Below are 24,749 nucleotides of genomic sequence, written 5' to 3' on the forward strand. Positions count from 1 at the left end.
CACAAGGTCTGAAAGGGGAACTTTACTTTACTTTTTACAGCTGTGTATCAAGGATTGGGCTCTTTAGTCACATGAGACGTAGCAAAAAGAAACAAGTTACCAGCGAAAAGTTTAATACCACAGACAGATTGTTGTTGCTGTTGTGTTTTCTCTAACTTAAATTCTGTGGGTAGCCAGCGAAGGCTAACGAGCCCCTCCTGCCCGATGATTACTGGTTTGGGCGCCCCAGTTACTTGCCTTTGCCCCTACTCCTGAGCCACACGTTAAGGCCAGGAGTTGGACTTGAGTCGGGGTGTAAATAAATATTTACTCATTGAATGATGATCACCTTAATCTGGTATGTATAGCTGAGAATCATGAATCGCTAGAGATCCTATCAATGGGGACTCAAGTTTTGAGTCCTGACTAGAGCTTAGTTGTGCTTGCTGAGCGACTGATGTTAGCAAAGAAGCTTTCTCCCACAGATATCACCTCCCCACTTTGTACTAAACAAAGATTGTACCATAGTATAACATGAAATAGGTGTGTGTGTGTGTGTGTGTATGAGTGTAGAGAGTGATCTTTTCATTTTTATGTATCAGGTAGGAGCAGAGCCTGATTCACGCCACGCCATTTTATTAAAGTCCTCAAAAGAGGCATTCACAAAAGTCATACACAGACAGAGGCGTAGCGAGAGGGGGCAAGGGAGCATGATGCCCCGGGCGCCATCCTCAGGGGGCGAGAGAGGCGCCAGAAAATAAAATTTTTTAAAGATATTTTAGTTATGTAATGCATTCTAAGTTATTTGTAATATATTATTATTAATACTTTTTTAGTTAAAAGCCTATATTTCTGAGTGATGTTCATGGAAAATGGGGGGGGGGGGGGGAGTCAATAAAGTTTCTTGCCCCGGGCGCACAATTTGACCACTACAACTCTGTACACAGAGTCTCCATTTAACTTAAATCCGGCCCTGAATCGGAGTCAAAATAAATATGACCTAAATGACCTAGAGCAAAACATTTCATTGTAGCTATAAAAAATGTTCTGCTAATGTCTAGTTTACTGTAGCGATACTAAACAGCAATATAAACTTGATCTTTTTTATCACTCTTTTGTATCACTCTTTTCAGCGAGAGAAACCTTGGCCAATAAAACAGACTCTTTCTACGTCAATTAACTTAAATGACCAGACCGGACCAAACTCAGTTTATTTTCTCAAAGCTATTGATTTGAACCGTCTGAGAAACTCAGAATGCCATCTTTATGTGTTTCTATCTATTCTGTAAAAGATAGAAACAGTAAAATGAAGAAAGAAATAAGAACATTTCTTATCAAAACATTCAGCTGATAAATTCGAATTTTTTTAAAGTGTTTGCTTCACTAGTTTAAGCCGAGGAAGAAAATATAATGAAGAAGATGAAATGCATGGAAGGAAACTGTTTTATTTATTTAAATAAAAAAATCATTGTTTATACTTGTTTTTTTTTAATTCTGTAAAGTTTTAGATCAATGATACCCAAACAAAAGCTCGCGGGTCTGATTATATGGCTGCATAGTCGTGCGGTTAGCGCGCTGGACTGTCGTTCGGGCTTATCGATGGTGAGAGAGGAAATGTTCATGGCCCTCAAGTTGAAACAGTTATGTTTAAAACGTCCAGAGATTTCCCATTATAATGTCGATCTAAAGTTGGTATGACGTTTCAGTGGAGAGCTATGACGGACGTAAAGTTTTAGATCTTATCGATGGTCCCGGGTTCCAACCCTGCCCGTTCCCATCCCCCGTCGTCCTGCCGGAAGTTTGGACTAGAATGCCGATTATCTTCAACTCTGAAGGAACATCTGAAACATGGAAAACAAACGAAAAACAAACTTCCGGCTCTGATGTCCCTCTTAACCTCTTCCCACAATGCATAATAAAGCCTCTGAGGCTTGGTTTAATTTTTTTTTGGCGGGGGGGGGGGAGGGAGAAGGGACGGATGCGACCCGTGACACGATTGCAGGAAATGTTTGTGGCCCTCAAGTCCAAGACGGACGTAATTGAAAGTTGAACGTTCTTTTTTAAAGTAGATCTAACCGTTTGTTTTGTTTTGTTTTCAATGTGAGCTTCAAATAAGTAATTAATAAATAATAATTTAAGAAATTTGATATGAACATACAAAGGTTACTGTTTTAAAACTTAAGTAATGTTTGCACTTATCTAGAGCCTAGCAAATAGTAATAAGATAACACATTAATTGCCAACTACAATTAAAATAAATACATCATTGTTGTTAAATTGGCTGATATGTGGATATTTTACTTTCAGTTCTGATTCCATATGTTGTTGCTTGGTCGTTGGTTTGTAGCTCCAAACATCTAGTACAACTAAACCAATGTATGCGTATTAAATTTCTTATGTAGAACTCTATGTAGACTTGAACAGACTTCTTTAAAAAAATCTTGAATATAACTTTTATTCATACATAGACTAGACATAGATTCAACTTGAAATAAGATCTAGATCTAGTAGTTACACAATTGAAATGAAAATGTAATCAGAATCTAACTCATTCCAAATGGACATTCCACATCTCGTACAAAAATCTCCAGTACCTTATATTTTATTTGATTTACGCTAGATCACCTGGTTGTTTCAGCAGAAACTCTCCAGCCTACACAACCAAACATCCGCTCCCTTTTCTTCGTTATTAACTTGGAAACACACAGACACCCCATGACAATATGTGATGTAAAACTACGGCCTGCGACCCATGTGGCAGTGTTCCCGAAACTTTAGTTTCTAGCGTAGGACCGGGCCTAGTCCACTGTATATAATGACACTGCAGTGTGTATGTGACTCGAGGCGGAGGGGGAGGGTCACCCACCCATTATGGGAGAGGTGGGCGCCGCAAATAACATCCGCCGATTTATTGGAGCAGTGTAAGACGGAGCACTGTCCTGCTGGGGCATACTTTGCTCTGTTCCGCCTGAATTATCGATGTCGTCACTGTGGAGAGCCGCATATTTTGTACGAGTGTCCCCAACTCTGAGAGCTAAGGGGTGGGGGACGAGTCTGGACAGTCACTCGACTTGTATGGGGGCTATGAACATTACCTCGTACGACCTAGTTTCTAGCCAGAGTACTACGGGAGGACTAGACCTTCCTGCTTTGTTCCCAATCGGAGTTCATCTCAGGTATGTGACTCGAAGATCGTTGGGAACGAGACAGGTGTATCTAAAATTTATACGGCACCTATCCCCAAAAAGATAGGCGACCACCGAAACAAAAAAGAAACTTTTAGTTTGTCTATAAATAGCCGCTAATTTAAGTGGTTAGAGAGTATATGTAACTAACCTATATATAGTTCAGTGTCTCAAAACCATTATTTTTTTTAAAGAGAGATGACTCATGCGTCTGTTCAATTTAAATTTAAAACGGACGTCATATTTAAATGAGCTCTTTTGAAAGGCTCTCGAATGTCCGATTTATCTCCACGTTTCTTATTGGCTAGTTAAATCACCAATGAAAGACTTCGTTTGATGAGATGTCAAGACCTCTACAAAATAGAAGATAATGAGCTTTCATTGGTTGGTTTGAATAGATGCAGACAATAAGCCAGAAAATTGCGCGCTGATTAAATCGAGCAAATAAAAACTTGAAAATGTCGTCTAATTAAAGCCGGAAGTTGACGTCAACGAGTAACGAGGAACGAACTCGTAAATAAAAAGATTAACGCGTTAAATAAAAGTTAAATTCTCATGTCGTAAAAATAGAAATCAAGGGAAGTAAATGGAATCTTTCAATAAACAAACATCTTTTCTTTTTAAATGAGCGGTGCACTAAGGGAAAGAATTAAAATGTTACAAAACGAAAAAAGCTGAATGTAAGATCAATATCTGTAATCATTCGAAATTTATTTTTTTCATTCAATTATATTGTTGCCAGATGCTTGTTTCACACTTGATAGACAATAACTTTATATTCGTCAGATATAACAAAATATATAGTTAATATGTAGGTAATGTACACATAATGTACACTGTACCTAGCAATCTACCTAGGGCAGTGATGCCCAAAATACAGCCCGTGGGCCAGATCCGGTCCATTTTATTCGGTTTTGTTTTTGTATTTAAAAGATTATGGTTCAGTGTTTTATGTATAATTGCTACTTTATTTTTAAGTCTTCTATCATGAAGGCTTTCTAAAAGTGTTACTTTAATCAAATGTGAATATTCGTTTGTTTAGACTCTCACTGCTCTATTTTGTGTCTGTTCTAGTTTCTTAATGTTTTCTTGAGTTGAGTGGTCCCAATCAGAAGATGCATATTCTATTATTGGCCTTTATAGTCGAATAAAATTCATGAATCTCTCAAATGTTTAACCAAATTCTTAATGAATTGGTGTTAATTAGTTTATTTCGTTTTGTGTAGAAAAGTGGGAGATACATCTTGCTGTATTGAGAGCTATGACAGTGATTGTGAGGTGCTTTCCTTATTATAATTTGTGTTTTTTTTTAATGATTTTTATATTTTCCTTGTTTTCATAGATACTTTTAGCCAGTACTTTTTTTTTGTAAAGGTGCAGGTACTCAGAGATGTAAACACGAAGAACAGCGCGTATGAAGATGTAAGATATACAGAGAATAAAAACAGAAAAGAGAAATAGAGAGTAAAAGAAAAGAGAGAGTAAAAGAAAGAGAAAGAGAGAGAAAAAAGAAAGAGAGGGAGAGAGAGAGAGAGGGAGAGAGAGAGGGGGAGAGAGGGAGAGAGAGAGAGTGGTAATATCCAACTCAATATTAAATGTAATTTTTTTTACGTATAATCAAGCACCATTCCCAGTACGGATCAATAAAACCATCTTATCTTTGAATGGTCATCATTAGAAACTAATAGGGAAATTGTAGAGGCTAGACATTCATCCCGCATGGTGAGTGAGCCGAAAGAACCTCGTAGTTGTCCTTTGATGAGCACTTAGCACAAAGCTCATTACAGTCTCGGTCCTAAGCAGCTTTAGGACGTGCTCAGACGTCTTTATGATAGCACACAGTAGGACAGTGTAGGACAAAGTAGGACACATGACAGCCCGAGAATGACTTAAATAGTAGTAGGTCAAGGAAAGGAGACTGGAACCAGCTGATATAGAAGGAAATGGTTACGGTTGACACACTAAGTGTGGGAGTGTAACACACAGTTAAACCTAGCACTCCAGAAGAAATGAAGAAACTAATAGTGAATAGCCACAAGTGAGAGTTGGGTACCGAGTAGGGACCAAGAGTGAGCCGGTATACCCTCAAAAAGAAGGTACGACTGCCTGTCCACTAGAGGTTCTAATATCCTAGATACCCCATACACCCCCAATAGAGAATAGAAAAAAATGAGAAATGGACACGCTCTCATTCGAATCACAAGAAAGATGACGCGCTATTATAAGCTATCCCGACAAGTTCAACGTCTAATCTTTCGACTCAGGACCGGATACAACAGAATGAGACAACATATGTTCCGGACGCTAAAATTGGGACTAACAAAATGTGCCCATGTAGAGTGTCACCAGAGAATGCTGACCATGTCCTTCAAAACTGCATTCTTTACCAAGAGACCCAAATAAGACACTGGCCCCCAAAACACCCCGATAGATAGAAAGTGCTATATGGAGAGCTGCCTGATTTGGAAACCACTGCACAGTTCATCTCATATATTGGTCTAGTCATCTGAACTCTCCAACGTAAATATAAGAACTAGGAAGAAGTAGAAATGAAAGGAGACGGACGACAAAGAATGATGAGAATTGGGCAGCCCTTGCTGCAACCTACATAATGTGGCAGAGTTGAAGCAGACAGATGGATGATTTAAGTACTCATTTCATTTGCTCTCACTTATAATACATAAAGAATAGACTTAATTTTAATTTATTTAAAAAAAAAAAGAAAAGTTGACATGAGTTCTCTCTCTCTCTCTCTCTTTCTTTCTTTCTCTCTCTCTCTCTCTCTCTCTTTCTTTCCCTCTCTCTCTCTCTTTCTTTTTTTCTTTCTCTCTCTCTCTTTCTCCTTCTTGTTACTACTGCTTAACCTCTTTTTTTAACCTCTTTTTTTTTAACTTTTTTCGATGTACCCTGGTTGTGCAGTACACGGTGGTTGGTCCAGCACATAACATTATTATTATAGCTTTTATATAGCGCTACTTTCATGCTTATAGCATGCTCAGAGCGCTTTGGTCCAATCTCATTTGTGGACCAGTTGGGGGGAGGGGGTATCTGGGAGTTGGTTTTTCGTGCTGCCTTTAGGCGCTCAGTAAACGCAACTCTGCCCGAGTCGGGTGTCGAACCTGACAAGACAAGCCAAGTTCAAGCGCACTTAGCCTCTCGACCACGCCTCCCATCACTCTACAAACTCTACATCATTATTGAAATATTGTCAATGCCACTTAGTAATAATGTTTAACTAGTGTAGCCACGAACTATTGAAAATCTTTGAAAACCAGGCAGGATTTTACGAAAATCAATGAACATTTTTTGAGTGTTTCACTTTTCTGTTCAATTTTCATATGAACGCAAAAGACGAATTTCGAGGCGACATTTGGCAATCATTTGCATTATAATGTATACTGTATTACGTTAGAAGTTAACTTAGGACGTTCCCTAAAACAGATAAGACGATTTTAACGTCCTAAACCAAGCTTGCGGTGGGATTGCAGGGAAGGAAGGCGGGCAGGGGTGCGTGACGAAAACAAAAATCGCAGATCGCGATAAATTATTTATTAATGAATACACTGCGTTTATGGACCAAGGTAAAATCAAAGAATCTTGGCTTGTGTTCAGCTAACAATACAACGCAATTATTCGCTCTTCGTGGAAGTTCTTTCAAGAATCGTAGACATCAGCATTCATTCATTCGATAGAGAATGGAGTATCTGCCTGTCATGAATGAAATGGAAAGTCTAACTTACGATTGTCTCAATCTGTTTTTTTTTCTCTGACTGCTGATTGGCTGGAGAAACAATTTACCACCGGATATTTGTCTCCGAGAAAAGCAATTCCAAACTTTTGTCATTAGAGTGTGTCTCGCATTGTGACTTAGATTTTTTTAGAATGTGTCTCAGACTGCGTCGTAGATTGCGCCTAGGTTTATCTGAGTTGTGGTAAATTCATACAGGGATTGGGGTTTCAATAAAATGCTGCAAAATTGTTCGTTATCTATACCATTAGCTTAAGGGGTTACTGGAGTCGATTTTGGGTAAAAAAATCGATTTTTCAATTTTGGTGTAATTAAATAGGTGGACATGTATTTATAACTGGCACTAAACATTTTCTAAAAAATAACATTTTTTATTGAAAAAAAGCATTTTAATGATGCATGGTGAACACTACTTTCCATATTTTTCTTAATACAAATTCACTGTTTTTGAGTGAATGCATTTTTGTGACCCCCCCCCCCCTGTAACATATTTCTAAAATCTCTAGAACTAATAGAGATAAATGTGTCAAATTTGGTACATATATTCAGAGATAAAAAAATACAGAGAATCAGCTAGTTTTAATGACTTTAGCTGAAGAAGTTTTTAATATATGATCTTTTGGGAAAAAAAATGTGGATGCATTTTACAGGAAAAAAAATCACCCTTTTTAAAAAGTCATAACACGCACAATACTAAGGGAAAATGTATAAAATCTAGCTAGCTCCTTCCAGCCACCTTTATACTTTAAGGTGTAAGTATTTTTAGCTTTGAAATTTATCTATTTTGAAAAATTTTAGAATTTTCCTATATGAACTAATTTTTGTTTATTTTCAAGATGGCCGCCATTACCATGGCAACCCGGAAACATTAGACAACATTCAATATATATTTTTTTTTATTAAGTTGTCATATGATATAATGTAACAAAAGTTATTAAGTTAAAGCAAAAATTAAAAAAATAAATTTAGCACTCCAGTAACTTAAATTAATCTCTTTTATAACATCTGCGACATATCTGTAACATCTATCACTGTCTTCCCTTTAAGCTGAATCGAATAAGATAGACACATGTAGAGGGCATATTACCAATTATACATCACAGAACATTCTCTACATTATTGCAGTTCTCAAAAAGACAATCATAATTAAATAAAATTAATCCAATTCTTAATTATTTTTAATTTAATATAGTCAAGTGCGGACATGCTATATTGGCATTCGGGCGATTGCCGCTAGGGGCACTGAAAGGGCCGCATGGACGACACTAAGACACGTAGTAAATTGTTGAAAGTTTTATAATATTCTCTTATAAAAGTGATCTTCTGAGTGTTGGTTAAACAAAAATTATTTTACATACTCTACAGCAGCGGTTCTCAACCTTTTATGCTCGGCGACCCCTTTTTACAATCCCACAATTGGCCGCGACCCCCTCCCCCTCGCACACACACACACAGCAATAGAAGATTAGACAATAACAATCCATTTTTTTCAATAGTCTTTTGCGACCCCTGGCTAATCGTCAATCGACACCCAAGGGGGTCGCGTCCCACCGGTTAAGAACCCCTGCTCTACAGTGTTATCCTGATGTCATCAAACACTTTTTTTGTAATAATATAGTAGCCAGTGCTACGAGTAGGCGTCATCCTTTTAGGGACTACGCACTTAAAAAGCAACATATGACCTATATTTCATGTGAAGACGTAGTGTCACTTATGCATGCGTATGCATACATTATCAAACTAGTAATAACTTTGAGGACAGGTAGGCCTATGATTAGAAATGATAATCGATTTTCGTAGGGAAAAGAAGGAAAATGATATTGTTTCTGTAGCTGGAGAGACTATTGAAATAGTGGCAACTTTTAAATACCTTGGTATAAATAAGCTAAATTTTACTGCAAATACTGATTATATCAGCAAAAAAAGGGCAGCAAAGATTACGATTACTGAGAAAACTGTCCTCGTTTAATGTTAGCGATAAGGCCTTGGCTATGTATTATCACGCTCACATCTGCAATATTGTAAGTTTTAGTATCACTGCCTGGTATGGCATTCTGATTATTAAAAAATAAAAAAATATACATAGAATCCTAAATGCTGCTGGTAAAATCATTGGCAAAGAGCAAACCCACTTTGGGCAGCTGTTTGAAACAAAAATCTATAATAAAACTAAAAATGATTATAGGAATAAAAAATCACCCTTTGGGTCAGGATTTTGTGATTTTTACCATCACAAAAGAGATACAAGACACCGATAGCAAAGACAAACAGACACTCAAACACTCTTTTGTTCCCCTGGCAATCAAATCATTAAATAGAAACAATCTGATATAAACTTTGTCGCATGTAAATCATGAGTGTGTCTGGTGTGAATGTACATTATAGTTCTAAATTATAATGTTTTTTGTTTGGTGTAATGCACAAACAGTAAGACAAATTTCCATACGGACAATAAAAGATTATTATTATTATTATTATTATTATTATTATTATAATATATAATTTGTGGGCCGATTTTTGTTTCCAAGTCCGCCTTTGAATAAAGTGCTTTGAAACATTGTATCACTTGTTTACGTAGGATAATCAAACTATCTACACTATCGGACTGACGTTTTTAATCATAACGTCACAACCCATTTTAAAATGTTTTAAAATGTAAGGTAGATAAAAGCAGGATGTCGCATATCAGAACATACAGACAACACTGGCTAACAGCATTTTATATGTATCATCAGCTTTAATTAATCCAGATTTTTTTTTTTCAAATGGCGTTTTTTTTTTTCCTTAACTTTTTAATCAAGAGAGAAATGTAACTGTGTAGCGAATGATGGGGGGGGGGGGGGGGTTCATTTATAAATAAATAATTAGAAACAAACATTTTTTACAAAACTAAAAAACAATTTTAATTCACAACATTGTAAAATCACAAGATTAAAGCGTCGTTATAATCAATACCACTCAAGGGAAATTTTGATCGTCTGTTAGAATTCCTTTAGTGATTTTTACGTTATTTAGCGTATTCACATATAAATCTAGTCTGGTTGTGTGTAATATGTAATCACTTCAACTGCAGTAAATCAGTGGCTTTGTAGTTAAATTTTAAGTTTAGTTTATGTTGTGTTTTTGCTATTGAAATCTTGTGTCAGGTACGTCTCCAACTTAAAAGATTATATGCAAAAAAATGCACACCTTAAAAAAATCTTACTTTCTACCTAATTATAGATTGTCAACAGAGTCGACACCACACTTGTGGTATGCAATATGTCTTAGATAAGTCCACCTCCACTGACATTGATAAAAGGAATCATTCTGTCTGAGTTCCAAGCATCTGCTAATTTGCTACAGCAGTTTCTTTTTTTTTTCTCTTACGCTCTAAGACACTCAGGAATAGTGAGCGCGGCCTCTATATCACCACTTCAGGTTGAAAAATTGCCCCAGTGAGGAACATTCTGAGACAGTGTACAAATTGTTGAGGCTATCTTTCATGTCCGCCAAGTGCAATCAAATCATACCCTACAAGGAGTCCTTTTTTTGTTGCTTCACTATTGGTTTATTCACTTCTTCTCCAAATCGTTTCCACCCGGACACCTCGCTGGGAAGTATGCATCAAGGGAATTTTAACAGAACTTTGATTAGGATGCAATAATCTACAACATTAAAGTGACGATCAGTGCCCTATTGTACAATCTCTTTTGTGGACCAGTTTTTAATGTGAACTTTGACTCTGGTTGGTCTCACTGCTTTGGCCTTTTAATGTTTTTAATGGACAAAGTGTAAGTTCCAGTATCTTATCAGTACTTAGCTACTTGAGTAGCATTCTAGATTTTTACAAAGCTTACATCAACTCCCCCTGTCTGGTAAAAATTTTGTACACGTTATTTCTCGAACACCCATTCTCGGATCAAGTTAAAACTTTGCTGAATTTTTCTTTTACATAGACAAGACATGAATCAATAAAGCAATTAACTAATTAGCCATTTAATTACTGGAAACTAATTATTATTTTTATTCCATTAAGGGAATGGAATTCTTCAGTATTCGCAGATATGGCTAAATATTTATGGTCTTGTCCTCTTAGATAAGTGTACACATATTTCTTTCAAACCCATTCTCGGATCAAGTTGAAACTTCTAGTAATTATTTATTGTACCCAACAAAGCCATTTTTAAAAATTAACCAGTTTTTATATTAATTATAGGTAATTAAATATTTTGTTTGATATAGAATTAGAGAAATAGCTTATACATTATTGAAACATATAGTTGTAAGTGCGGAGTTCTTCTCCAAAGATAAGCTTTTGCGTTTTTTTTTTATTTAAAAAATATTTAGTAGTTATTGATAGATAATTTATATTATAGTGTTATATGCCTAGTGCAATCAACGCTATTTGTAGATCTGGCCGCTCGACTTCCTGATTAATATTTAAGTAAGTTTAACGAGGCAGAACCGTCCATCTCTGAGTAGTGAGGTTTTTTGAAGAACTTCGCAGCGGGAATCTGAGTGATCAGAAAAATCGTGTCTAAGAAGAAAAAAAAAAGTTAAATCTGCACTGTCAAATGGATGCCACAAATGAATCTGTCTCGAGGGGGATCGAGTCACAGTGACACCGTGAGTGGCACTTAAGTTGTCTCTTTGCAATATGCACCATTAAGAGCTCGTGCATTTCACCATTGAGGCACTTTAGGTATGACAATGTGTTCAAGGGTGCGTTAAGATAAAATAGTTGAGGTTGGAAATAAAAGAACTTTTACGGTTTTATTCGGCAGAGTTTCGTGGGTTGGATAGCACCGCGTCACAAGTCGTAATGTGGGCTTCGGTGATGCATAGGGGGAGATAATCAAGTCAGACCATGAAGCAGACGTATATTATGGAACTCATCAACGTAAATGAATTTATTTATTTAAAGTGTTGACTCTACACTCTTTAGCTTATATTGTAGGCTCTCCCTTTCAGACATTGTTTCTATGGCTACGGTTAACTAGGATGTCATGTGGCCATCACATCAACGGTACTTAACTATGTTCTAAAAACCTTTATAGTTTGGTGGAATCAAGACGTCCTAAAAATCCTAAAGTGTCCAGTCGGTTTGGATGCCAAGTGCTTTGACACTAAGCCAGACATTACGATTTATAGGGCAATTGATGTAAAGGTCATCTGTTTCTGTTCTACACGGTTAACGAGGGTTAACGAGGGTGTCATTCGGCCAGCACAACGACCAGCCACTTTTATTTTTACCCAAATAACGTCAAGTAGAGCTGTTTGAACTCAGAGGAGCCCTATGGATGCCGATATTTAAAAAAGTCCACTCTTCACCAAGATTCGAACCCGTGACACCTCGGTTAGGAAGCACTTTGCCTACCAACAACCCAATACGCCTGGGAAGTGCTAATGAAAATATGCTTATAGTTATCTTTTGTTGGTTTCAAACTTTAAAGTGGAGACCTATTTCTATATACAAAGTATGAAGAGGAATAATTCAGGTTATACTCTGACACCAGTCAAGTAGAAACTTTCCCTTGTTCGATACCAAATAAACTAATAAATTACCCATTCAAAAGTAATTTGTTAATATCTTTTTTAATGATTTTGTCAAGTAAAAGAAATAATAGTACAATATTTCAGCTCGATCCAAAATGGGATGTGTTAGAAATAACTAGAAAAAAATTGTTTACCAGAGTGAGTTGACATATGCTTTGTACAAGTTAATCGTATCTAAATGGAAGAACCTCAAAATCACTATCATGCAAGGCTTAGTTCTCTTTTTCTATATAAAACATTAATTAATTACCACTAATTAATTAACAAATTGGTTGTTTTTTTTTTTTTTAATCCATAAAATAATATGTTCGTACAGTCTTAACTTGCATTATTAACAGTCGTCAGGGGATCACCAAGGATGACCAGAAAGATTGTACGGATGTCACGAACATGGGAGAGGGGAGATAAAAAAAAATATTTAAAAAAAACTATTACTATCATTGATTTAGTTAGTTCTAACTTGGAATAGACTCAAATATATATTTTTGTTCCCTAAACCCAACCAAAATGTCCAGTTTCTCAATCTGGACTTAATCATTTGCTCGTTCCTGGCTTCAACGTCTCTTCAACAGTTAAAAACTGCTATCACTATCTCGTTGTCAGTTTTCCTGGCATAAATATTGACACATTTGGTCTGTCTTGCTTTCAGCTTGCCTGGCATACAACAAGACCTTATACTTCTCCATCGAGTCCGAATCGAGGCTACTGAGTGATTTATTTCGGGAGTACGACAAGAGGGTACGACCCGTCCAGAAACCATCGGACACTGTCCACGTGTCATTTGGCCTGGGACTCAAAGCTCTACTGTATGTGGTAAGGACGATTTCTATCTCTAGGATGTAACGAGAATCGATTCGGTACTTGGTACCAAAGTAGGCAATAACGATTCCATTATCGATTACTTCGATTTCTACGATACATTTTTAAATGATGTAAATTAGATTTTAATTGCTCTTATAGCTGTTTAAAAATAAAATAAAGGCCAATCAAGGGAACGTCTTTATTGTGTTTGTGTTGTCTGTTTGTTTGTTCTTTTTAAATTTGTTTTTCGTTTTTTTAGGGTGTAGTGAATGTTTGTTTTACTTGTCCTTCAATTCTTGTAAAGGTTAAGGGAAAAAAATAGTTGTAATCAATCAATGTTTCTATTATGTGTTGTTTAATTAAACGTCCCAAGTAATTTGATAGTCCAGTGCTATTTTTGTTTTCGGTTGTTAACAATATATTCAAATCTCAGAGACCAGATTTTATACAATAAAATTTTAACCAAACAATGATCATCCTAATAAACTAACATTACCAAGTAGTACATTAGTTCGTAAAAAAAAAAAGGAGCAAAGAACTGTCCCAAATATTTAGAAGAGTTATTCTCGATAAACAATGCATTCACAAATTACAATTATAATAGCCAAAAAATATTGCGAGATAACAAGGGCAAAGTACTCTAGACTTCAACCAAATGACGCAATTATCTTTGAACAGCCTAATGCCATCTTTAAAATCAGCTAAACAGTTTAATGAGCCACTCAGTCCATCCATAACAACCTTGTCTCTGACCTTATAAAAAAAAATTACCAATTTAATAGGGAGTTAAATTTCAGGAAATGTCATAAGCTTCGAGAAGACGAGCAGAGATTGGTTACTTCCCTTTCTGTTCTACTGACTCTCCGTTGCGATTTTTCCATTAGAATTATGTAATTTATATATAGATATACATATAGTAGTGACCTAGTTTATATCAGAGAGTATGTTAGTATGTAAATAAATATTGTACTGTATTTAGTGGGAGTACAGCGTAGTGACGTAGCCAGACAGACAAATGACGTTTGCAGAATACGGGTACAAAATAGAAGAATATGGCTTGGGTTTGTAGCAAGACAGATAATGTAAGAACTGTTGGTTAAAACCGACGAATCCACAGACAAGACAGTCATCCCCATTTGTAAATAAATATCGAATGAATTCTTGATAGCTGTTATCAAGTTTATCGTTGTTTTAAGTTTATTGTTCTTCTCTCCGCTTGAATGTGTATCAAGTTGTGAAAGTCAGCAATTCTATGTAGTTATGTCCAAAACAGTGGAACACATTCAAGTACCCGGGACAATATGTATTACTTATATATGTACAAAGGACATGGAAAACGACTACATAACCAGGTCCCTCTTACTGTATCGTGACAGACTTTCAGAGACTCACAAATTAGTATTTGAGACATAATCATATGGTATTTTATGATTGTATTAATAAGGTTTCTGTGAATGACAAGTATTTTGTTTTCTTCTCAAATATCATGACATTAATTTTTTTTTAAATTTCAAACACCAATGATATTGATCTAAAAAAGAAATATGTTTTCATTCAGTTTCGAGCAAGCAGTTTCCAGACCTTTGTATGTCAGTAGTTCACGTTTCAAAATGGTACAAGCGTGTTTCCTGTGTGCCTATCAGAACAGCTACCGCCACACATACATAACCCACTTTTTATTGTACAATTTCTGGGTGAATAAGTTAGTGAATAAGTGATCATTTGTGCGGATGTAGAATTGACTTAAGACCTGTCTCACGTTATGGACACGACAAGTTTGCCACAGAAATGTAAAGAGACAGATTGAAAGAGAAAAAAAAAGCTCAAAAAAGGAAAGTGAGATTGGAAAAGAGAGAAAGATTTTGGATGCAGGAAATATCCGAGTAAGCCCAAAAGGTCTTCAACTAATATTTGTGTGATCCTTAAGAGGTCACGTGACTGTTAACTCTAATACTAACAGTAGACTACGTTGGAACTCTCCCCAAGTGCCAACCATTAACTTGGCCAAGAGAGCAGCCTGTACAAATGTACATACCATTTTTGCCGTGGTTAATACTTTTGTCATGATCCCAGAAGCCTCTACACCGGTATTTCTTCCGGGTGATGGGCCTTGCTCTATAAAAAGATCAATTGTGCTGCCGTACTTTGCTAACCTTTAACCCTTAAAGTGTGACTTATGGGGTGAAGAACTCCGGGAGAATGAGAGCAATGAAAGTCAGAGGTCAAAGGGCATCGTGCTGTCTTCATTCATCTTTGATGAAATCAGATGTTTATCTTGTAGTAGCAATTATTCTTTCTATGTGTTTGTCTAACGCTTTCTGTCTCTCTGTGACTGTCTGACTTTTTTTTCTTCTATCTCTCTCTCAGTCTCTCTCTCTCTTTCTCTCTTTTATGTCTCTTTCTTTCTTTATGTGTTTTTCTCTCTTTTTTTTCGCGTTTTGATTCTCTCTCTAATTGTGGGACTTTCGGTGCCTTTTTTTCTTTTCTTTTATCTTTATTTCTTTTTAGCTTTCTTTCTCTATCTATCTCTTTCTAAAGCTATCTATCTTTCTCTCTCTCTTTTCCCTCAGTCCCTCTTTTTCTCTCTGTCACTCTTTTTCTCTGTCTCTCTCTCCTGTTTCGTTCTCTTTCTCTTTATCTATGTCTATGTCTCTCTCTGCCCCTCTCTCTCTGTTTTTATCTCTCTCTCACTCTCTTTTCCCTCTGTCTCTCTTTTTCTCCATGTCTCTCTCTCCCTCCTGTTTCGTTCTGTCCCTGTAAATATATATATCTGTGTGTGTCTTTCTATGCCCAATTCTCTCTCTGCCTCCCTATCTCTGCCCCCTCTCTGTCTCTCTCTCTGCCTTTCTTTCTGTCTCTCTCTTTCTCTCTCTGCCTCTCTCTCTGCCCCTCTCTCTGCCTCTGTCTGCATCTCTCTCTGTCTCTCTCTGCCTCTGTCTGCCTCTCTCTCTCTCTATCTGCCTCTCTCTCTCTGTCTCTCCCTGCCCCTCTCTCTGCCTCTCTCTCTCTGTCTCTCTCTGCCTCTGTCTGCCTCTCTCTCTCTATCTGCCTCTCTCTCTCTCTGTCTCTCTCTGCCTTTCTCTCTACCTCTCTCTCTGCCTCTCTCTCTGCCTCTCTCCCTGCCTCTCTCCCTGCCTCTCTCTCTCTCTCTGCCTTTCTCTCTCTGCCTTTCTCTCTACCTCTCTCTCTGCCTCTCTCTGCCTCTTTCTCTGCCTCTCTCTCTGCCTCTCTCTCTGCCTCTCTCTCTGCCTCTCTCTCTGCCTCTCTCTCTGTGCCTCTCTCTTTCTGCCTCTCTCCCTGCCTCTCTCTCTCTCTGCCTTTCTCTCTCTGCCTTTCTCTCTACCTCTCTCTCTGCCTCTCTTTCTGTCTCTCTCTCTGCCTCTCTCCCTGCCTCTCTCTCTCTCTCTCTGCCTTTCTCTCTCCCTGCCTTTCTCTCTCTGCCTCACTCCCTGCCTCTCTCTCTGTCTCTGTTTTAGTTGTTTTCTCTTTTTACCTCATTCTTTCTTTGTGACTATCTCTTATTCTCTCCGTATTTGGGTGACTTTCACTCTCTTCCTTTGTCTCTCTTTTTCCCTCAATCTCTCTCTTTCAATCTCTCTACCTCCCCCTACCGCTCTCGGTAGTTTTCCTGTGTGTGTGTGTGTGTGTGTGTAAGTGGTTGTATCATACGAGTGACTGACTAAACCTGGACTGAAAGTCCTAGGGATACAATTCTGTTGTATACTGAGATTATTAACCACAGTTTCATTGTTTTATGTCATTTATTCGATGTTTTAACCAGCTCAGTCAACCGAACTATTCAACTATTTTGAAAACACTTTAAGAGACACTCTATCTTGATTACATCTCTTATTGTAACAGCTAAACTTTATATCCATGTTCACGTGTGATTCTGTTGAAATCGATTACTGCATTGATTTAGGATGAGAAGCGCGAGTACATGGAGACTGTATCCTACATGCTGACAGCATGGCATGACGGGAGATTGATGTGGAATACGTCCCTCTACGCGGGCATCGATACAGTCAAAGTTCCGGCCAGCGAGCTATGGACCCCGGACCTGGTTCCCTATACAAGGTAAGAACATCATACTTTCAAGTAGAACTCCTCTCATTTCCTCTACACCCCAGAATTAAGAAGTATTGGTTTTATATATAAATGTAAAGTTAAAAAAAAAAGTTCCCCTTTCAGACCTTGTGGTCTGTAGGGCAGATGATGTAAAGGTTATCTCTTTCTGTGGACTACGGTTAACGAGAGTGTGATGTGGACAGCACAACGACCAACAGCCTTTACTTTTCCCCAACTAATGTCAGGTACCCATTGGAGCTTGGTGGACTCAGAGGCGCCCTAAGACCGAAATTAAAAATCCCAGCCGGACCCCGGTTTTGGAAGTAAAGCGCTTTACCGCTCAGCCACCTCATCATATGAATGTAGTAGAGCTAAAAAAAACTGTATGTATGATCAGCAGCCATTAGCAGTTATCACGTCCAGCGAAGTCCCAAATGATTTTAAAAACAAGATTTCATCGCAGAGGAGTATTTAACTAGAGAGATAAGATATTTAAGGTTAAAGGCTAGAAAGATAAGATATTGATGGTTAAAGGCTAGAAAGATAAGATATTGATGGTTAAAGGCTAGAGAGATAAGATATTGATGGTTAAAGGCTAGAAAGATAAGATATTGATGGTTAAAGGCTAGAAAGATAAGATATTGATGCTTAAAGGCTAGAAAGATAAGATATTGATGCTTAAAGGCTAGAAAGATAAGATATTGATGGTTAAAGGCTAGAAAGATAAGATATTGATGGTTAAAGGCTAGAGAGATAAGATATTGATGGTTAAAGGCTAGAAAGATAAGATATTGATGGTTAAAGGCTAGAAAGATAAGATATTGATGGTTAAAGGCTAGAAAGATAAGATAGTGATGGTTAAAGGCTAGAGAGATAAGATAGTGATGGTTAAAGGCTAGAAAGATAAGATAGTGATGGTTAAAGGTTAGAAAGATAAGATATTGATGGTTAAAGGTTAGAAAGATAAGATATTGATGGTTAAAGGTTAGAAAGATAAGATATTGAAGGTTAAAGGTTAGAAAGATAAGATATTGATGGTTAAAGGTTAGAAAGATAAGATATTGATGGTTAAAGGTTAGAAAGATAAGATATTGATGGTTAAAGGTTAGAAAGATAAGATATTGATGGTTAAAGGCTAGAGAGATAAGATATTGATGGTTAAAGGCTAGAGAGATAAGATATTGATGGTTAAAGGTTAGAAAGATAAGATATTGGTGGTTAAAGGTTAGAAAGATAAGATATTGATGGTTAAAGGTTAGAAAGATAAGATATTGATGGTTAAAGGTTAGAAAGATAACATATTGATGGTTAAAGGCTAGAAAGATAAGATATTGATGGTTAAAGGCTAGAAAGATAAGATATTGATGGTTAAAGGCTAGAAAGATAAGATATTGATGGTTAAAGGCTAGAGAGATAAGATATTGATGGTTAAAGGCTAGAAAGATAAGATATTGATGGTTAAAGGCTAGGGAGATAAGATATTGATGGTTAAAGGCTAGAGAGATAAGATATTGATGGTTAAAGGTTTTCTTCCGTTTCCATGTATTGCGGACATAGCGATGAACCAAATAGAGTGTTACGAGTCTCCAGGCTTTCTATCAACTGCACCACACGACACCACCAACTGAAAGAACTTGACAACTCAGGGCTCCAAATAACGTAAAGGTTTAATGTCAATAAATAACAGCCAATATTGTACAATTGGCAGCACGTAACAAAAGAGTGTACAAATATCTCTCCGCCGTATCAACTCTTGCAGTGGTCTCTCTGTTTCGTCTCGAACTTGTACTGAGCCGTCGTAACGAACCGTTGATCGGGAAGTTGTGACTCCCTGGTCTCCGATACCTTTATATAGGGTCCCTGCTGGCCTTCTAGAACCGAACGGAAGATCACTCGACCATTCTAGTTATCACTTGACTGCAACCCTCGTGACGATCCTTCCCGAACCGTCATGTTGACACTCGTCTCGGCTGACCGTCGTAACTCGTCATGGTTGACTGCTCGTCTAGCGCTGACCTGGGGCGATTTACGTCGTCTGACTACACACATACCACTCTAACCCCATCTGTATCACCACCAATAGAATGTTCTCTTGATAAACGTAATTTAACGATTTCACATAGAACCATCTCATATATGAACGGATTTTAAGTGCATTCATTATTTATAATTCTTTCTGTGGCATTATACGTCTCAATAGTAGGTCATTTCCGCTTGCATATTGTCATGTGACTAAAAGAAGCCAATCAAGAATTAGATCTACGGTCACGTGTTAGGCGTTTGTAATTCAAAGAGGCTGCACGGTTTTCAGCCTTCTTCCTACTTTTGTTGTGTACAATACATCGTCTGCGAGCTAAGACCCTCCTTTATGCTTTCTTTATGTTGATCTATCTTTTGTTTTGTCCCAGCTTTGGGTGTCCATTCAGAAGAGTTTAATGTCGCGCATGCGTACATCAGTCTTTCATGCAAGTGGAAGACATGCAGCTCTATCGCCTTCTATTATTGAACATTAATTATTTGATATCAGACAAATCTACATCCCGTTAAAAAAATATACTGAAAGTGATATAAAAAATGTAATTTATAGAAATTAAAAATTAAAGCTCAGATACAAAATAGTTAGATTGATGTTTAATTAACTAATTCCTATATGACTAGCCTATATTTATAAAAACGTATTGAATACTATTTGGACTAATGACTAGAATCTAATAACACAGCAAGGAATAGTGCAATAGTCCACAAACCTAGACAGTCAAATGAAGTTGCGACTAATTTTAGTTTTAGACATGGGCGTCCTTATTTACACAGATTGATAAAAAAAACATTGAAACATTAGTTGTATTATTTTATTCATTATATTGCAGAGCTAATTCTTATAAAGACTTTAAGATGTCAAAAAGGCGGGAAATTAGTTTTGATCATATTGTCATATCTAACGCACACACGATTTTTTTTATTTATCCCTTAACGATGTAATTTCACCTTTTTGCCAAGAACGTTTGCTGCATTCTTTAGCAGACGACTAACTGTATACGGGAGCTGTTCGCTGATTCGCTGATTCCTGAATTCGAAAGTGTTCTCGTCTGTCTCACTGAGATTATCTCCCATTCACAATGGGACGTCAAACTGACTTTCAATTACTAATAAATAAAGCGAATCGAAATTTAGATCTCAGCGATTCCAAATCTAGTTAAGTTCCGGTACTTTGCTTTTTTTTTTTTATTTAACATAAGTATAAGATATGATTCCTGTAGATCTAGATTTCTTAATGTCTCTAATAAATAAAAATTGATCTCATTATTGAATTTCTTTGGGCCGGAAGTTGCAGGCCGTAATAGAATCCTAAATGCTGCTGGTAAAATCATTGGCAAAAAAACAAACCCCATTTGGGCAGTTGTTTGAGACAAACATCTATAAAAAAGCTAACAATTCCTCGAAATAAAGAATCACTCTTTGTGTCAGGATTTTGTGATTTTACGATCACAAAAGAGATACAAGACACCGATAGCCAAGACAAACAGACACAAACACTCTTTTGTTCCCCTGGCAATCAAATCATTAAATACGAACAATCTGGTATAGACTTTGTCACATGTAAATTATGAGTGAGTCTGGTGTGAATGTTCACTTTGGTTTCTTATAGTTATAATGTTTTTTGTTTGGTGTAATGCACAAATTGTAGGACTAATTTCTATATAGACAATAAAGATTATTATTATTATTATTATTATTATTATTATCTTCGAAACGTACTTGGTAACACCATTAGCGACCTGCATGGGGTATTACCAACCCTAGCGACGACATTGCTTTTGCGCTTTATTCTTTAGTGATTCGGAGACCTTGAAGTAACTTGCATAACGTAGCCCTATGCTTCTGAGCAGAATAAACAAACAAACATATGTTAACACTAGTGATTCTGTTCAATAATTTGTTTAACAAGTTTCGGACGTTCTTTAAGAAATGACGATTATTACGTCCTAGCCCAAACGTCCTGCAAGACGTCAAGGGCAGGGAAGCGGGCAGGGTTTGAACTCGTGACCATCATGACGACACTCCGGAGCGCAAACCACAGCACCAGGCAGCCATCCTCCATCACAACAACAGTTGTTCAGAGAAAAAGACAGAACTATTATCGCTGAACTCTAGCCGTCTCTTTCAATTTCATTTCCATTAGATCTACATAGACAAGACATTTACAACTAAAAAATAAAAAAATAAAAACATTTCGGCCCGCGCGTCTCTGTGCCAAGCAAATCTCATGGAGCGAGACTTCATCGCGCTATCTTTCCGCTATACATGCCCGAGTCCTGTCACACATGACGAAAGAAATGAATATGTCGTCTGCTAATCTCTAAAACAATCTGAATAGACTCCCTTGTTCAACAAAACCTACTCTTCTCCCTGACAAACTGAAACAAGATCTAATTCCTATATTTTTTCCCTAGCAGCTCGTGTCCTTATTGGAGAGGGTGGGGATGGAAATTGAAAAAAAAAAAAGGGGCGGGGGGGGGGGGGAATCATTGCGGGTTTTTTTTAAGCTGTTGAAGAAATGTTGATCTACTTTTTAAAAACCCGAGAAAAAGAAAGCGACCTAAATGATTTCGCTTGTTTCCATTCTGATGTGACGCACTCAAACAAGGACGGCAGGATGATCGCGTCTGTTCAGGATGTAGGCGAGTGGTTGGCAAGATGGCTACTTGATTTCTTTCACAGACATACTTAATCAATACCATGTTTATACATGTGGTAGCCGATTGGGTTGGTCGCTTGGAGTAATGTAATGCATCTCGTAGTTAGTGCACTGCCTTCTCACTGATATGAAACCTTAACATCGCTACTGTCAATTCGTGATAATCCTAAATTTATCAGACCGCGTAATCCATGCAAAGGAAGATATCGTTACTAAGTATTATGTTTGTTTGTTTGTAAAATGTTTTACCATGTTTCGGATGTTCCTTCAGAGTTGAAGATAGTTTACTTCCTAGTCCAAACCTCCCGCAGGACGACGGGGGATGGGAACGGGCAGGATTTGAACCCGGGACCATCGATAAATCCGAACGACAGTCCAGCGCGCAAACCGCACGACCAGGCAGCCATTGTTGGTTGATGACTGTGATTGTTGCCTGTTATCCTGTAGCTCCAGACAGTTTATCCAATTTACTATTTAGAGAGAAAAAAAAGTAAATATCCTGTTTCAGACAATGCGGTCTATACTCTATACGGCAGATGATTTAAAGATGTGAAATTCATCTGTTTCTGTGGCTTATGGTTAACGAGGGTGTCATGTGGCCAGCACAACGACCAACCGCCTTTACTTTTACTCAACTAATGTCAGGTACCTATCAGAGCTGGGTAAACTAAGGCGCCCCTAAGGATCCCGAAATCGAAAATCCAGTCTACACCAGGATTTGAACCAGGGACCTCTGGTTCTGAAGCCAAGTGCTTTACTTCTCAGCGACCACGCGTCTCAATCTATGAAAAAAAAAAATTATAAACAGAAGCAAAGCGCCCCCCCCCCCTCCTTTTCAGAACTTGCGATATATCATCTTTAGGGCAGATGGGTGTCTGACATTAGTTGGGAAAAAGTAAAGGAGTTTGGTCATTGTGCTGGCCACAAGACACCCTCGTTTACCATTGGCTACAGAAACAATCTATTTTGTAGGCGTATTAACTTGACGCAGAAGTTGAAATACAATTTTGAAATCCTCTTATATGAATGACATAAATGACATACAACTTGACACAATTTTTCATTGTTCTTACCAATACATGAATCAATCCAACATTTAATTAATTATTAAATTAAATAGTGGTAATTAAGGGAAATAAATCTTACAGTTAAGTGAAGTGAAGTTCCCTTTTTAGACCTTGCGATCTATAGGGAAGAAGATGTTAACATCCTCTGTTTCTTTGGCCCAGGCTTAGGAAGCCAAGCGCTCAACCACCCAGCTACCGAGCCTCCAAATCTTACAGTATTAAGAGATCTGTGTAGTTTTTTTTTTCCTTAGATAGGTTGTTGTTTTTTTGTTTTTTTTTTACTAGACATATTTTACACGCGACCCGCGGGTCTTCATTTGCGTATTACAGTCGATATAGAGTCTTGTCACTTTGAGTGCTTTTAAAACATTTAAACGAAATAATAATGTAATAAATAAAGCGAATGCGTAAATGTAAAGATAGTATGAATGAAGCCATAAAATCAAAATCGCTAATCTACTTAAATCCATTTTTTCAAATTAAAACTTTTGCTTGTAGGCCTACATATATTTGATTAAAATTTGAAATGAATAGAGTTAATTTTGTATGTTCATGTGTTAAAGTATAAAATAGATCTTGAGGTAGACATAGATCTAGATCTAGACTAATCTAGAGTTAAAAATTGGCTTTTACAGAGTTCATTCTGTGCTGCGTGAAGGATTTGTCTGCGCATGCTTGACCTTTTTTCCTAAATGAATATAGGCCTATCTCAACACGGCTACGCAACTTTAGCGAACAGCGAACGAATGTATTAAAATGCTTTAGAAAAACAAATTTGAATGTTAATTTGATTAAAATATGAAATGAATGGACTATAATTAGTATGTTCATGTGTTAAAGCATAAAACTATCTTTGCGATTCAATAGGGTTCAATAAGAGTTTTAGGCCTAGGCATAGGAATAGACTCAGTAGAGAGATGTGTTAATGTGTAACCTTTTGGTAATGTCTAATGAAAGAATGTGCATCGGGATATCTAAATTCGCAGATATAAATAACGAATTAATGTAAAAATGCTTTTGAAACACAAATTTGAAGGTTAATTTTATTAAATAATAAAATCTATAAACTATATTTTGTATTTTCATGTGTCAAAAAAAAAAACTGTAAGTGCAAAGTTTAGTTTTTAAAATTATATCTAGATCTAAATCCTTTCGATCTTTTCTCATGCCAACATTGTAAACATGGCCTAGATCCATAAAATACTATAGCTGTAATAGAGTTGGTCTTTTTTTTTTTGAGGGTCTTAAGTTTGTTTTAGGGCCACAATACATACACTACGGTCTAAGTTAGTACCCAAGGAACATTTCTGCCAAGTTGTATCAAGATTGGTCAAGCGGTTTTTATTTCTATACGGGGACAAACATACATACATACATACATGCATACGCAAAACATTCTGCTTTATATAATAGATAGTTTTACAGGTGTATATTTGTTTGCGTGACGTCAGTGTGTGTGTGTGTGACGTCTGTGTGTGGGTGACGTCTCTGTGTGTGTGTGTGTGTGACGTATGTGTTTATGCGTGTGACGTCTGTATGTTATGTTTTGACTTCGTGAGTGTCCATGAGCGCGCGCCTATGTTGAGTTTCAATGCGTGTCAATGTGTGAGTGTGATGAAAGTCCCACTGTATGTCTGTTTCCTGAGATCACTAAGACCAAGCGTTTA

At 37.1% G+C, this 24,749-nt stretch overlaps 1 protein-coding gene across 1 annotated transcript in view; it reads left to right on the plus strand.

Annotated features, from left to right (window-relative positions):
- The window catches only part of LOC129926902 (acetylcholine receptor subunit alpha-like), a 75,117-nt gene that overhangs the window by 20,346 nt on the left and 30,022 nt on the right, over window positions 1-24,749 (plus strand). Inside the window, exons 3-4 of the mRNA XM_056033434.1 lie at window positions 13,100-13,263; window positions 17,174-17,328. Coding sequence (XP_055889409.1) covers window positions 13,100-13,263; window positions 17,174-17,328 — 319 coding nt within the window. The remainder of the gene's footprint in view (window positions 1-13,099; window positions 13,264-17,173; window positions 17,329-24,749) is intronic.

The sequence above is a fragment of the Biomphalaria glabrata genome, chromosome 6, assembly GCF_947242115.1.
Source record: "Biomphalaria glabrata chromosome 6, xgBioGlab47.1, whole genome shotgun sequence".
Lineage (NCBI taxonomy): Eukaryota > Metazoa > Mollusca > Gastropoda > Planorbidae > Biomphalaria > Biomphalaria glabrata.